The sequence below is a fragment of the Eubalaena glacialis genome, chromosome 1 (assembly GCF_028564815.1).
Source record: "Eubalaena glacialis isolate mEubGla1 chromosome 1, mEubGla1.1.hap2.+ XY, whole genome shotgun sequence".
Taxonomy (NCBI): domain Eukaryota; kingdom Metazoa; phylum Chordata; class Mammalia; order Artiodactyla; family Balaenidae; genus Eubalaena; species Eubalaena glacialis.
The window spans coordinates 202,625,302-202,640,065 of record NC_083716.1 but is presented as its reverse complement, the minus strand read 5'-3'; the positions used below and the strand labels follow the sequence as shown (position 1 = coordinate 202,640,065).

Here is a 14,764-nt window from a genome sequence, read left to right as displayed (position 1 = left end):
CACAGACCCAGAGAAAACCATAATTCAAAAAAGACACATGCACCCCAATGTTCCTTGCAGCACTATTTACAATAGCCAGGTCATGGAAGGAACCTAAATGCACATCGACCGACGAATGGATAAACAAGATGTGGTACATATATACAATGGAATATTACTAAGCCATAAAAGGGAATGAAATTTGGTCATTTGTAGAGATGTGGATGGATCTAGAGACCGTCATACAGAGTGAAGTAAGTCAGAAAGAGAAAAACAAATGTCGTATATTAACGCATATATGTGGAACCTAGAAAAATGGTACAGATGAACCAGTTTGCAGGGCAGAAACAGAGACACAGATGTAGAGAACAAACGTATGGACACCAAGGGGGGAAAGTGGCGGGGGTGTCGTTGTGGTGGGATGAATTGGGAGATTGGGATTGACATATAACACTAATATGTATAAAATAGATAACTAATAAGAAGCTGCTGTATAAAAAAATAAATGAAATTAAATTAAAAAATTAAAAAAAAAAAAAGAAAGCTAAGGAGAAGTCCTAGCCAGCAGATGGCTCTAAAAGAACTGCTAAAGGAAGTTCTTCAGTTAGAAGGAAAAAAATAATACCAGAAAGAAACTTAGACTATCAGGAGCAATGGCAATTATATTAATATATGGGTATAAATATATATTAGACCATTCTTCTCTTGATCTTTAAAATATGTTTGGCAGATGCAAGCAAAAAATATAATATTGTCTGGTGGGGTTTTCAATGTATGTAGATGTAATACAGATAACTGAAGCACAAAGGAGGAGAGTAAAATGGTCCAAATGATGATAGTTTCATTTCAATTGAAGCAGTAAAATATTGACTCTAAATAGACTGTGAAAAGTTAAGCATGAACTTAGTAATCTCTAGAGCAATCATCAAAAAAATTATATGAGATACAATCAAAATTAGAATTAAAACAGAATACTAAAAATGCTCAAATAACCCTTAAAAAGGCAGAAAAAGGAAACAGAAAAAAAAGAGGAAACTAAAAACAAGTAATAAAATGGTAATTCTAAATCTAAACATATCTATCAATAACCATATTACATTAAATGGCCTAAATATACCAGTTAAAAGACAAGGATTGTCAGAAAGAACAAAGAAATATGACCCAACTATACTGTTTATAAAAAACTTACTTCAAATATAATGATATAGGTAAGTTAAAAGTAAAAGGATGGAAAAAAGCATATACCATACCAACATGAATCAAAAGAAAGCTGCAAAAAAAAAAAAAAAAAGAAAGCTGCAAGGAATGAAAGGTAGTTCAACATTAAAAAAAAAAAAAGATTAACCAATGTAATACACTACATTAATATACAGAGAAAAAAACACACAAGTATCTCAATTAATGCAGAAAAGTCATCTGACAAAATCCAACACCCTTCATGACAAAAACACAGAAAACTAGGTATATGAAAGAACTTTCTCAATATGATGAAAGGCATTTTGAAAAACCCACAGGTATGATGTTACTCATACTCAATGGTGAAAGACTGAAAGGTTTCCCTCTAAAATCAGAAATAAGGGAATTCCCTGATGGTCCAGTGGTTAGGACTCTGTGCTTTCACTGCCAACGGCCTGGGTTCAATCCTTGGTCGGGGAACTAAGATCCTGCAAGCCACACAGCACGGCCCCCCCAAAAAAAAAAACATAAATGAGACAAGGATGCCTGTTTTCACCACTGCTATTCAATACTGTACTTAAATACCAGTGAGAACAATTAGACAGTAAATAAATAAATAGCACAGATGACATGATCCTATATAGAGAAATCCCGAAGAATCCACAGGAAAGCTCATAAAGCTAAGAAGTGAATTCAGTGAAGTAGCAGGATACAAGATCAAAATACAAAAATCAGTTGTGTTTCTATACACCTTCAATGAACAATTCAAAAAGAAAATTAAGAAAGTAACTCCTATATATTGATATATCTACATCTATATATAACTAAATCACCTTGCTGTACACCTGAAACATTGCAAATCAACTCTACTTCAATAAAAAATAATAATAAAAATTAGCAAAAAAAAGAAAGCAACTCCATCTACAACAGTATCTGAAAGAATAAAATACCTAGGAATAAGTTTAAATCAGGAGATTAAATACTTGCATACTGAAAACTTCAAAACTTGCATAACCTAAAGCAATCTACAGATTCTGTGCAATCTCTATCCAAATTCCCACAGTCTTTTTTGTAGAAATGGAAAAGCTGATTCTCAAATTTATATGTAATTGCAAGGGGCACCAAATAGCCAAAATAATCTTGAAAAGAAAACATAAGTTGGGGGCTTCCCTGGTGGCGCAGTGGTTGAGAATCGGCCTGCCAATGCAGGGGACAAGGGTTCCATCCCTGGTCCGGGAAGATCCCAAATGCCATGGAGCAACTAAGCCCGTGCGCCACAACTACTGAGCCTGCGCTCTAGAACCAGGGAGCAACAACTACTGACGCCTGCGCACCTGGAGCCCATGCTCTGCAAGAAGAGAAGCCACCACAATGAGAAGCCTGTGCACTGCAAGGAAGAGTAGCCCCCGCTCACCGCATCTAGAGAAAGCCCACACACAACAACAAAGACCCAACGCAGCCAAAAATAAATAAATTAAAAAAAAAAAAAAGAAGATAACATAAGTTGGAGGATGCAGACCTCCCAATTTCAAGACTTACTACAAAGCTATAGTAGTCGAAATAGTGTGGTACTGGGAATTCGCTGGTGGTCCACTGGTTAGGACTCTGAGCTTCCACTGCAGGGGGCACGGGTTCAATTCCTGGTTTGGGGAACTAAGATTCCCCCACACTGTGCGGCCAAACAACAACAACAAAAACAACAACAAAAAAAACAGTGTGGTACTGACATAAGGATACACATATAAACCAATGGAACTGAATAGAGAAACTAGAAATAAACCCTCACATATACAGTCCAATGATTTTTGACAAGGGTACCAAAACCATTCAATGTGGAAAGGTTAGTCATTTTAACCATTTTTAAGTGTACGGTTCTGTGGCTTACTTGCATTCACAATGTTGTGCAACCAAAGAAAAGCCCTGGGCCTGACGGCTTCACTGGTGAATTTTACTAAATATTTAAAGAACTAACATCAATCCTTCTCAAACTCTTCCAAAAAATTGAAGAGAAGGGCATACTTCCTAACTCCACTACAGCAGCATTCTTAATACCAAAGCCAGACAAAGATACTCTAAGAAAACTAGAAACCAATATCCCTTATGAACACTGATGCAAAATCCTAGCAAACCAAATTCAGCAGCAAATTAAAATTATACACCATGATCAAATGGGATTTATTCCTCGAATGCAAGGATGGTTCAACATACAAAAATTGATCAATATAATACACCATGTTAACAGAATGAAGGAAAAAAAAATACACAATCATCCCAATTGGTGCAGAGAAAGCATTTGACAAAATTCAACACCTTTTTATGATAAAAACACTCGACAAACCAGAAGAAGAAACTAACTCAACATAATAAAGGCCAAATATGAAAAACCTACAGCAAACATCATACTCAACGTGGAAGACTGAAAGCTTTCTGCTAAGATCAGGCACAAGATAAGGGTGCCTGCTGTTGCCATGTCTATTCAAAATACTACTGCAAATTCCAGCCAGAGCAATTAGGCAAGAAAAAGAAATAAAAGGCATCCAGACTGGAAAAGAAGTAAATTTAGCTGTTTGCACATGAAATAATCTCATATGTAGAAAACCCAAAAGATTCCACAAAAAAATTGTTAGGACTAATAAACGAATTCAACGAAGTATCAGGACAAAACTCTACTTTTAAAGGGAAAAATATGTGCACATTTTTCCTCTTAATTTTTGCCAATTTCCAGGCATAGAGCTCCAGGTTTATATTTCTGTATCCTCCACAAGGCCTATCTCTTTGCTAGCCCATTAAATATTTTCTGATTGAACAATACATTCTTTTTTTTTTTTTAAATAAATTTATTTATTTATTTATTTATGGCTGTGTTGGGTCTTCATTGCTGTGCATGGGCTTCCTCTAGTTGCAGTGAGCGGGGGCTACTCTTCGATGCGGTGCGCAGGCTTCTCATTGCAGTGGCTTCTCGTGTTGTGGGGCACTGGCTCTAGGCACGTGGGCTTCAGTAGTTGTGGCTCGCGGGCTGTAGAGCGCAGGCTCAGTAGTTGTGGCGCACAGGCTTAGTTGCTCTGCGGCATGTGGGATCTTCCCGGACCAGGGCTCGAACCCATGTCCCCTGCATTGGCAGGCAGATTCTCAATCACTGTGCCACCAGGGAAGCCCTAATATGCCATCTTAAAATGAAGTTTGATAAAAGTTTCAAACAGGTATCCCATGAATTCCATGGATTCTGGTTTGTGCTAAAAGTTACAGGAATATTTAACTATGCCACAGAAAATAAAATGCTTAGGTTATTAGAGTTGCAAAAGTAACTATTGTTATTACCTGCTGAACAGCTAGTGTACTGTCCATTTCATCAAAGGATTCATCAGGCCAATTATAGAAATCCTATAAAAAAAAATTTCATGATTAAAGCATGTACAAAGTTACAAAGAAGATGCAATACTATTACGATTAACTTCAATTCTTAATAAAGATCTGAAGTTATACCAGAGAAGAAAAGCCCTCATACGGTAAACAATGTGATTATTAGTGAATAAGTTAAAGGAATTTATTCAATGTTTTAAATGAACACCAAGATTTTATTTAATTGAACTATAAGCTATACTTTTTTCAGTCACAAATCCCTCAAATATGGCTCCCATAAACCTCTCATGTATTACTTAATTGATAAGTCTATCACTTTTTTGTTTATGATAGTTAAATATTTTTCTAAAAGTTATACTGAAAAAAAAAAATCTCCAGGCAGTAAAAAACTGAATCAGTTTTTACCCAAAGAGAATAGCTAGAGTTAGTAGTAGTTACTACTCCATAAATATTATTTAAGACAGACATTATAAATTATAATTCTAATTCCAAATGATGTTTTAAATTTCTAAATCAAAATATGAGCTCCATCAAAAGTAGTCATCTAAACAGAACAACCTTCTCTTAAGGGGAATATTTCTGTGGATCACTTTGCACTGGTTCTGAATTCCTCTATAGATAGTTCAGTTCACAGACGTTCCCCTAATTGGTTAAGAACCTTTCCATTTGACTGCTGAAATATATCCCTTGTAGGTGCGCAATGTCCAACGCATTGTAGGTACTCAATAAATGTCTGGGAAAAGGTAGTAGTAAACCAACAATCCATAACCCTGTATCGATCAACATGGATTAAGTCTCCAAAGGCCATGAGCAAAAATTGGAGCAAACTGCAGAATACAGTACATGATACCACACGAATAAAAGTTTAAGAAAGTGCAAAACATACTTATGAATATAATGTATACATAATAAAAGTATAAAGGAAAGAAAAGGAATGATAATCACCATTACTGGCTGGGAGTGGGCAGAAGACAGAAGAGTGTGATACAGAGGGATTTAACTATATTAGTAATGTCCTAGTTCTGAGAGTAGGTGATGGGTATGGTATACCTTTTTAAGTGTCTTAAGCACTTCATATCTTTTAATAGTTGCCTTATCTGAATGAAAATGAACTTTATTTTAAAATGTCAAGAAATAAAAACTTTCTGGAAATTGTTCTAGGATGTCTTTTCCTAGACATCATCTACATATCACCAGAAAGTAGTTTTTAAATTCTTCCTTTCTGATTTGTAGTGAAAAATGTTTCTATCAATACGCTTGGCCTATTCTTTCATTTAAAAAAAAAAAAATGATAGTTTGTAGAATATTTTGTTTTTAAAATATTAGAAAACACATATAGTGATACACAGAAAAGATGTAAAAAAGTTAATTGGAAATTAAATGCTTTGCCTCATCATAACCGTGATATACTTTAAACACTTAAAAGAGGAGCCAAGGGACTTCCCTGGTGGCACACTGGTTAAGACTCCGTGCTCCCAGTGCAGGGGCCTGGGTTCAATCCCTGGTCAGGGAACTAGATCCCACATGCATGCCGTAACTAAGAATTCACATGCCACAACTAAGGAGCCAGAGAGCTGCAACTAAGGAACTTGCCTGCCACAACTAACACCTGGCACAACCCAATAAATAAACAAATAAATATTAAAAAAAAAAAACCTGGAGCCAAAAATCCAGCCTAATGAACATTCTCATCTAATTCAGTTAAACGTTTACTGAAAACCAACTTTGTGCTTATAACCCAATCTAACCAATTAAAAAAAAAAAAAGGAGAAAGATACTCTACCTACTCTATTATAGTTCTAAATAAATCATTTTAGAATAGACCCCTTTCACTGAAGGAAATCAGTGTGATAGACAAGGGATATGACAGAATGCTGCTTAAGTAGTCCTTTTTTTTTTAATCCTAACCTTTTCTAATACATTTTATTTAACAACCTTGATCTATGACAATCTGGAAAAAAGCAAAGGAGTTTTCTTATAGGTGACTTACTCATAACAACACAGCAAACAAGTGTGTTACAATATTGAGTTAAAAATCTATGATTCTCTAACCTTTCAAAATTAAGAACTTTTGAATATGTAAAAATGGATGAGTCTCAGAATGTGAGTACAAAAGTCCATTTCTGAATTTAAAAACATAAAAGTTGATCACTTAAAAGAATCAGAAATAATGTTACCACAGAAAAAGAATTAAAGGTATCTGAGAAAAGATCATTTATAAAGAAAGAAACTTTAGAAACAGTAAAAGCATAAATAATATATAAATTCCGAGTAGTATGACCACAAAATTGCCAGTAGAACTGACACATGTGACTCTATAAAAAAAGGCTTCCCAACTAAACTGTAGAATTCAGTACTAGAAGCAACTTGTTAAAAAGACAAGGTCACTAATGAACTAAGAATCGAATCTGGAGACTGTGCAACCTTGAGCAAATGCAGTCTAATCTCTGGGCTTCAGTTTCCTTTTCTGTAACATGCATCTAGGAAGCTGTCTGGATCTAAAAGTTCCCTTTGAAAGAATTCCCTTTCCAAAATTCTGTGCAAGATATTAAAATGTATTCTCTGGCATACTGTCATAGCTCCACGGTTTCTGGTTTCCTCCCCCTCCATCTCTTTTTCTTTAAAATTACATTTTAACACATCTCTTCCGATTTTGGAGTCTGTACTCAATCGCAAGGCATTTCACCTGGCAGATTAATCAGATGAGGTCTATTTGATTTTTTTAAGAATGTGAAGCATCCCGTCTTTGGCAAATCCCAAGAATCAATACTGAAACAAGCACCAATTCACCCCAAGTACTGCCCTACTAAAAGGTGATAAAATTATAGTAAGTTCATTCCCTATGCTTCACACATAGTAACAAGGAAATTCACAAGGAATGGCATCTAACAAGTCCCAGCCTGATGATGAAAACTTGCTGGACCAGAGAACAACTACGGAGAGAAGTGGTCAAAGGCAAACAGCAGGAAGAGGAGGATAAAGTAAATTATCGACTCCCGGATCCGGCTAGACAAGCTGGATGGCAGAAGTCGGGCACGTCACAGGCCAGGTAGCAAATGGAAACCAGGACGAGGTAGGCTGTTGTTTACACCCCTCCCACCCTGGCAGCCCCGACCCTCATGGCACCCCAGGGGTCTCCACCCGGCCGGCCGCGCCCCTCCCCGAAGCTGGTCACTGGGGATCAGGGGAGAAGCGAGAACAAGCAGTCGCTGCTGACAGGCTCCCAGCCCCGGGCCTCGGCGGCCCCCACGCGCCCCTCACGCCCACCCTCCAGTCGGAGCTCCGCAGGCCTCGCGGGCCGCCGCCGCCTCAGCCAAACCGAGGGGCTGAGGCTCCGGAAGAGCAGGCCGGGCACCAGTGCCCCTGCCCGCCCGCCTGTCGCCCCGGCCCAACCTCCTCGCAGAGGCATCCACCTTCCAGGTGCGGCGCAGCTCGGCACCAAGAGTCCCCTCCCCGCTCCACCAGTGGTGCAGAGATAGTACCTGAGCCTTGGTGCCCGGCCTGTTACGCCTCAGCACTGCCGTCCCCTCCGCCATGACCATAGTGCCAGAGTCTGGGCGGCTGGAGTCGGTACCCGGATGTAGGGGACGGCTGCCTGCGCGGGGGGCGGGGCGGAGCGGCGCTCTTGGTCCGGGAGAGGGGGAGGGGCGACGGCTGACGGCACAGCCGCAGCCTGCGCGGGGCAGGTTGGGAGGAACCCGAGGAGGCCGGGAAAGGGCCAGCGGGCGGAGGGAGGGGGACTGGAGAAGGAACATACGACGACTCACTGGCGGCAATGTGGCGGGAGGGAGAGCCCCCCGCCGCGGAGGCCGGGAGTGGCTGCGAGGGAGTCCGCAGGCCAGCGCAGAGAGCCGCTGCGGGAATGTGCAAGTTCGGCGTAACGCGTTGGTGCATCTCCTTGGGCTTAACTTTAACGTTGGTTAACGTTGGAAGGACAGAGCTTGCACAATGGCGACCGTTTCAGTAAACCCTTGTGCAAGCAAATACCTAGAGAAACGTAATTCTGTCCCGAAATCTGCCTAGGCGTGCGAAGTGGGAAACACGCCAGCAGTCTGGGAGAATTCCACAGACCCTGCGTGAAATCGACCCAATTTCAAATCAGACTCGGGCTTAGAGTGTGAAATATTTCCGCTATCCACTACCTTAAAAACCAAGGGCTTTTCAGTAACAAGTTTGTTTGTGTAGATAAGAGACCCAGATGCCAATTATCTGAGATAGAGTGGACATCTGGTATTGTGTGTCAAGCAAACAAAATTAGCTTGTAAATTTTGCAAGTCAGAAGCAGGAGGAGAAAATGAATGCCCCTTGATAGACAGTGGGAGTTGTGCATCTTACAGGATTTCGGATTTCCTTTGTTGCAAGTTTTAAGTGTTCTCTTAAGTCATGAAATCACAGTAGTATTGGCAAACTTTTTTTGTTGTTCCTGCTTGGAAACCTTAAATATTTGATCTGGGATGACGGAGGCCATAGGTCACCAGATGCGAAGACAGTTAAAAGAGTAAACAGTGTATATACAGTAGGGTGATTTACAAGAGAGGAAAACATCAGATATCCCATCAAGTACACCTAAAGGTGTATTGAGAATGCTGAGAGATGTAGCAGAGCCTCCAAAGATGGAAGGGAGGAGTGGAGGAGAGGTTGGTTAAAATGAGTAAGTGCAAAGCTGAATAACTCATGGCTTGGAATTTTGTTCAAAAGCATTTAACAACGGGAAGTCTGTTTGCCTTTGAGTAAGATACTTTCTATTGGGAATATGTAGAGACTGGTAACTTTTTTTTTGGTCTGCGTTTGGTCTTCATTGCTGTGAGCGGGCTTTCTCTAGTTGGGCGAGCAGAGGCTACTCTTTGTTGTGGTGCGCGGGCTTCAGTAGTTGTGGCACGTGGGCTCAGTATTTGTGGCTCGCAGGCTCTAGAGCGCAGGCTCAGTAGTTGTGGCGCACGGGCTTAGTTGCTCCACGGCATGTGGGATCTTCCCGGACCAGGGCTCGAACCCGTGTCCCCTGCATTGGCAGGAGGATTCTTAACCACTGCGCCACCAGGGAAGCCCCGAGACTGGTAACTTTTCAAGAGCAAGGACAATTCCATCACTACCTCATAGACAGCAAAAAATTTATTCATTCAACAAGTATTTATTAAGCCCCAGTACGTGTTTGGCACTGAGGTAAAAGTATGAAAAGGCGGCATTCTTAACCATAAGCTGCCTAGAGTCTAGCAGTGGAGACAGCCGTGCAAATCACCAATTCTCTTACTAAATACAGTGAGAATCTAAGGCAAGCGGCACCTAAATATTGCCTCCCTAAGAGAGATAAGGGTGGGTCTGTAGAGAGCAGAGTCTTAGGTCTGTGGACAACCTCGCCTCATTTACTCCAAGGATTCAGTTAAAATTTCCCAGATTGTGTGGTAGTCCCCGAGCTGTAAATATCAGTTACCTATAGTTGAAGGGGCTCATCTTAATGTTCTCTTAAGTCCAGATTTAATAATACTTAAGTAATACTGTTTCAGCCCATCTGAAAAGAACAAAAGAAAAAGTGAATAAGTAGGTGTTAAATTAAGGTACAAAATACGTATTCATCTCTCTGAAGAGTCTAATCAAGTTACATTGTGATGTCAATTCTGGCCTTGTTCACAGGAAGAACCTTTTTCTTTATGGTTGAAATGTTTCTAGCTCATAACCTTCACATTTTAATTCTTCTATCAGTCTGCAGATTATGACCTCCAAGCAAAAACAGTTTTATAACCACGATTAATTTAGGGGATGGGGGAAGAAGAAGAAGAAAAAAAAAGCATGATCAGTACCATAACAGTTACATGTAATAATGGGTTACTTGAATATTTTGGTTAAAGAAGGAGTCGTCTTTTTAAAGGCAGTATGGACAAATGAAAATAACTTTGGACTGAGATTCAAGAAATCTAAATTCTCTTGCTTATTGACTGTAAGACTTTGAACAATGTATCAAATAAAAGGGTTTTTTTTTTTTGGTAATGAAACTAGTGCACAGCAGTTCTTTCCCTCTGCCTCTTAGAGTATGAAAGTATAAAAGTAAATACTCCTGGAAGTCTCTTAAAGTTTTAGAAGAAAATATTTTGTAAATCCAAAGAATCATAAGTAATTTCAAAACCATCTATCCAATATGAAATTCTCTTTGGGGAGTTTTAAAATCCAAGTAAAATAGTGAATGCCCGTTGTGTGTAAGGCACTGAGCAAGTGCTGAGAAACATGAATAAGATGTATAATCTATCCTCAAAAAGCTTAAAAATGAATGGGAAAGGAAGATATGTAAATTACTATACTACAAAGCAAGATGTCTTAAGTGTTAAGCAGCCCCTGATGGTTGCCTGCTTGCTATCCATACCCGTTCACTCATGTTCTTTGCAAACAGACTTTGATCTTGCTCAGTATCCATCTCTCTGAATTTGAGCAGAGAAAGGTAAACCCATCTCTAGCTGCGGGACAAATCCTCATTGGCCTAAGCCAATGTTTAGTTAAAGGGTGAGCATGTGACTCCATTTTAGCCTAAAGAGATATGAAAAGATATCTGATGGAGCATTTTAGGGGAAGGTTTTCTTAATCTTGACGAGATACTAAAAGAGATGGTCCCTTTTTTCTGCCACTGAACCTTGTCAAGTCTGGGGCTGCATCAACCATCTTGGCTTGAAGGAAGCCAGCCTAAGAGCAAAGCTGATGCAGTGGATGATGCATGAAGTAGTTGAAATGTGCCATAAAGTAGCATTTATCTGTGGAGTTGCAGGAGATTTCATTCCAGGCCAAGTAAAGGTGAAGCAGCAGTGAAGTATGGAGATGTATATTCATAGCTGAACAAATTAGTTGTATATGTAGCTTTATACATTTTCAACGTATTATTTGAAAATTAATTTCTCTTTATAAAAATTGTTATAGACAAAATTTTTTTAATTTATAAAGTTCAAACTTAGACAACTTTGACTACAAATGAGTGAGAGACTGAACTCCCACTGCACTTCATTTTTCTCTCTAGAATATTTGACCAATTAGTGATTGTGGTAGCCAGCTGCCAAGATGGCCCCCAGTGATTATTATCTCTTGGTATTTACACCTTTGTGTGGTTCTCTCTCATGCTGAATAGGGCTGACCTGTTTAACCAATAGGTTCTGTGAAAATGATGTTGTGTGACTCCTGATGTTAGGTGATAAAAGACATTGTGGCTTCTGCCTTGCTCTCTTAGCTCACCTGCCCTGGGTGAGAAAGCTGTCATGTGTGAGGACCCTCAAGTAGCCTATGAGGGATCTGCATGGTGTGGAACTGAAGCTCCCACCAAAAGCAAGCATCGACTTGCCAGCATAAGTGACCATCTTGGAAGTATAACTTCCACCTCCAGTCAAACCTTTGGATGATGGCAGCCTTATGAAAGACCCCAAACTAGGACCACCCAAATAAGCTGCTCACAAATTTCTGATGTACAGATACTGTGTGAGATGTTCATTGTTGTTTTAAGCCACTAAGTTTGGGGTGATTTGTTATGCAGCAATAGATAACTAATACAGTAGTTCCTGAACTTTCAGGAAGATGTGATCAGAAGAGACAAGTCACAACAGACTATTATCATTTCCTCTTTTTAACAGGGGACCTCATGTCTTTCATGAAGTTAACGGCATTTTTTACCTTTATTTTCTTTCTTTTTTTTTTCTTAATACTTACTTATGCATTTATTTGGCTGTGCTGGGTCTTAGTTGCCGTGTGCAGGATCTTTAGTTGCAGCATGCGAACTCTTAGTTGTGGCATGTGGGATCTAGTTCCCTGACCAGGGATCGAACCTAGACCCCTGCATTGGTAGCTCGGAGTCTTAGCCACTGGACCACCAGGGAAGTCCCTACCTTTATTTTCTAGATGACAGCAACCTCTATCTAAAATTATGCTATTACTTTAGTTGTTTACTTCTGCCTCCCCCATTTTATTCATCCCTGTATCTCCAGTGCCTAAGACAGTGCCTGACACATGTTCAAGAAAAAATGAATTACTTAAAAATACTATAATAAACTGACCTTTTGAAATGACAAGCCAGATAAGTAAGTACCCATTGATGTTTTTTCCAAGTCAAGAATCCAGGCTAAATGAGACTGAAAGAGCATTTTGTAAGAGTTTGGCTAAATTTTAACATGTCTTAAAGAACTAGGCTTAATCTGTAAGAAGAAAGAGGGTTTGGATCCATTCCTTATCTCTTATAACAGGAAAATCTCCATGTAAGCCAAGATTGAAAAAAAAAAACCCCATAAACTATAAAACCAAAAACTATAAAAATACCTAAAGAAACCAATGGAAGAAGCTTATATTGGAGAAGACTTTTCAGAGTTTGAAATAATAACCAGAAGCTATAATGGAAAACAGTTATTTATTCAACTATACCAAAATGACTTCCTGCAAATTCAAAGCATAAACAAAATCAAAGCCAAAATGATAAACTGGAGGAAAAAAATTTGTCACAAAGAAACAATTCCCCTGATAGATAAAGATATCAAATCATAAAAGGCCAGTCACCCAGTAGAAAAATGAGCAGAAGATATTAACAGTCAATAGGGACTGTCAGTTAACAGTAAAGGAAATAGAGATGGCTCTTAAACACATGAGATCCTCACCCTCATTCATAATGATAAAATTATCAGTTTGGCAAAACATAAACTTTATAACATCCTGTATTATTGAGAGTCGGGAGAAATCAGCAGTCTCATACATTGTTGGTAGGACTATTAATTGATAGAACTTCTGTGAAGGGCAACTTGAAGGGGTGTGTGTGTGTGTGTGTGTGTGTGTTTGTGTGTACACATATATGATTAAAGTCCACATACCCTTTGACATAGCAGTTACATGCCTAGCAATTTATCTTACAGATATGAAATTTATGCAGAAATTTTATTTATTGCAGAAGTGTTTCTAATAGCATAAGTTTAGAATTTAAATGTCCATCAATAGGAAATGCTTAAATAAATTTTGGTTCATCCAAATAATGAAACATCATACAGCTATAAAGAGAATGAAACTTTTATGTAGTTTATAGATTAATTCCAAAGACAAATTGTTAATACAAAAAGAAACAAGGTGCCAAATGGTGTGTATGGAATATTTTATTTTTTAAAAGGAAAATGAATATATATGTATATATATATATATATATATATATATATATTTCATATGCACAAGATACATATGTTTATACACACACGTATACATATGTATACATAAAACACCCCTGACAGGAAGAATATAAACTGTAACACTAGTGCCTCCAGGAATGGAACTTTGTGGCTAGGGCACAGGGATGGGAAGGACTCTTACATACACATTATCTAGTTTTAAAAAAATTAAAGTTTAAGGAAAAAAAATAACAGGCTTGACTCAAAATGTTAAGGGACATCTTGTGCCCTCCTTTTACAGTTAATTCTTGAACTAAGAGGGGTCAGATGATTTGTCAAATGTCACTTAACTAGTATGTAAGCAACATGGGATCCAGAGCCTAGGTTTTATTGAGCTCTCTCATACAGATTGCTTAAGGGTAAAGAAAAACATTTAAATAGTCTTCACATAAATAAATAAAAAGCTCAAAACTCCATTTTTGTGTGGGTGCAGAGAAAACAGCAATTAGCTTTCTGGATGAGGCATGTTTTAGTATCATGCTGGAGAACAATCTGGCAGTCCTTGCTGAGAAGCTTAAAAATGCTCACAGCTAGGTAAGTATTGTTGAGAGTAAATTGCTGTATCAGATATCAAACTTAAATATAACAGTTTATATTTATATTGAAAACACTGTGATGGAACAGAGAGATCAATGAAACGGACTATAAAATCCAGGAATATGTTTATTTAAAACTTTAATGTATGATAAAGGTGACATTTCAAATTTGGGGGCAGGGGAGTGGTGGTGGGGAAGAATGGATAATCCAATAAAGTTGAGACAAGATAATCATTGGTTAAAAAAAAAAGACACATACACTATGCACTAAAATTATGGATCAATGAATTACTTACATTTCCAAAAGAAAAAATGTACTGGAAGAATGAGATTTGACTAGCTAGAAACAAAACTGCACATCAAATTAGGAAACAAATGTGACAAGTTCACACCTCTATTATATAAAACCTTATGATCCATGTTGGTGGGAAAGCGGAATGGTGTGGCCACTACGGGAAACAGTTTAGAGGATCCTCAAAAAGTTAAAAATAGAACTACCCTACTTCTATTCAGGAATCCCACTTCTATTTATCTGAAAGAATTGAAATC

At 38.5% G+C, this 14,764-nt stretch overlaps 1 protein-coding gene across 3 annotated transcripts in view; it reads right to left on the bottom strand.

Annotated features, from left to right (window-relative positions):
- Positions 1-14,764, bottom strand: part of LOC133088194 (MOB-like protein phocein) — a 56,245-nt gene that overhangs the window by 34,710 nt on the left and 6,771 nt on the right. For 2 of the 3 annotated variants that reach the window (XM_061186031.1, XM_061186021.1), the window contains exons 1-2: positions 7,998-8,102; positions 4,474-4,536 (exon numbers count right to left, since the gene is read on the bottom strand). In XM_061186031.1, the coding sequence (XP_061042014.1) occupies positions 4,474-4,536; positions 7,998-8,057 (123 nt within the window). In that variant the 5' untranslated portion in view covers positions 8,058-8,102. Of the gene's footprint in view, positions 1-4,473; positions 4,537-7,997; positions 8,103-14,764 lie in introns of those variants that run through there. The other variant, XM_061186047.1, reaches the window with a different exon arrangement.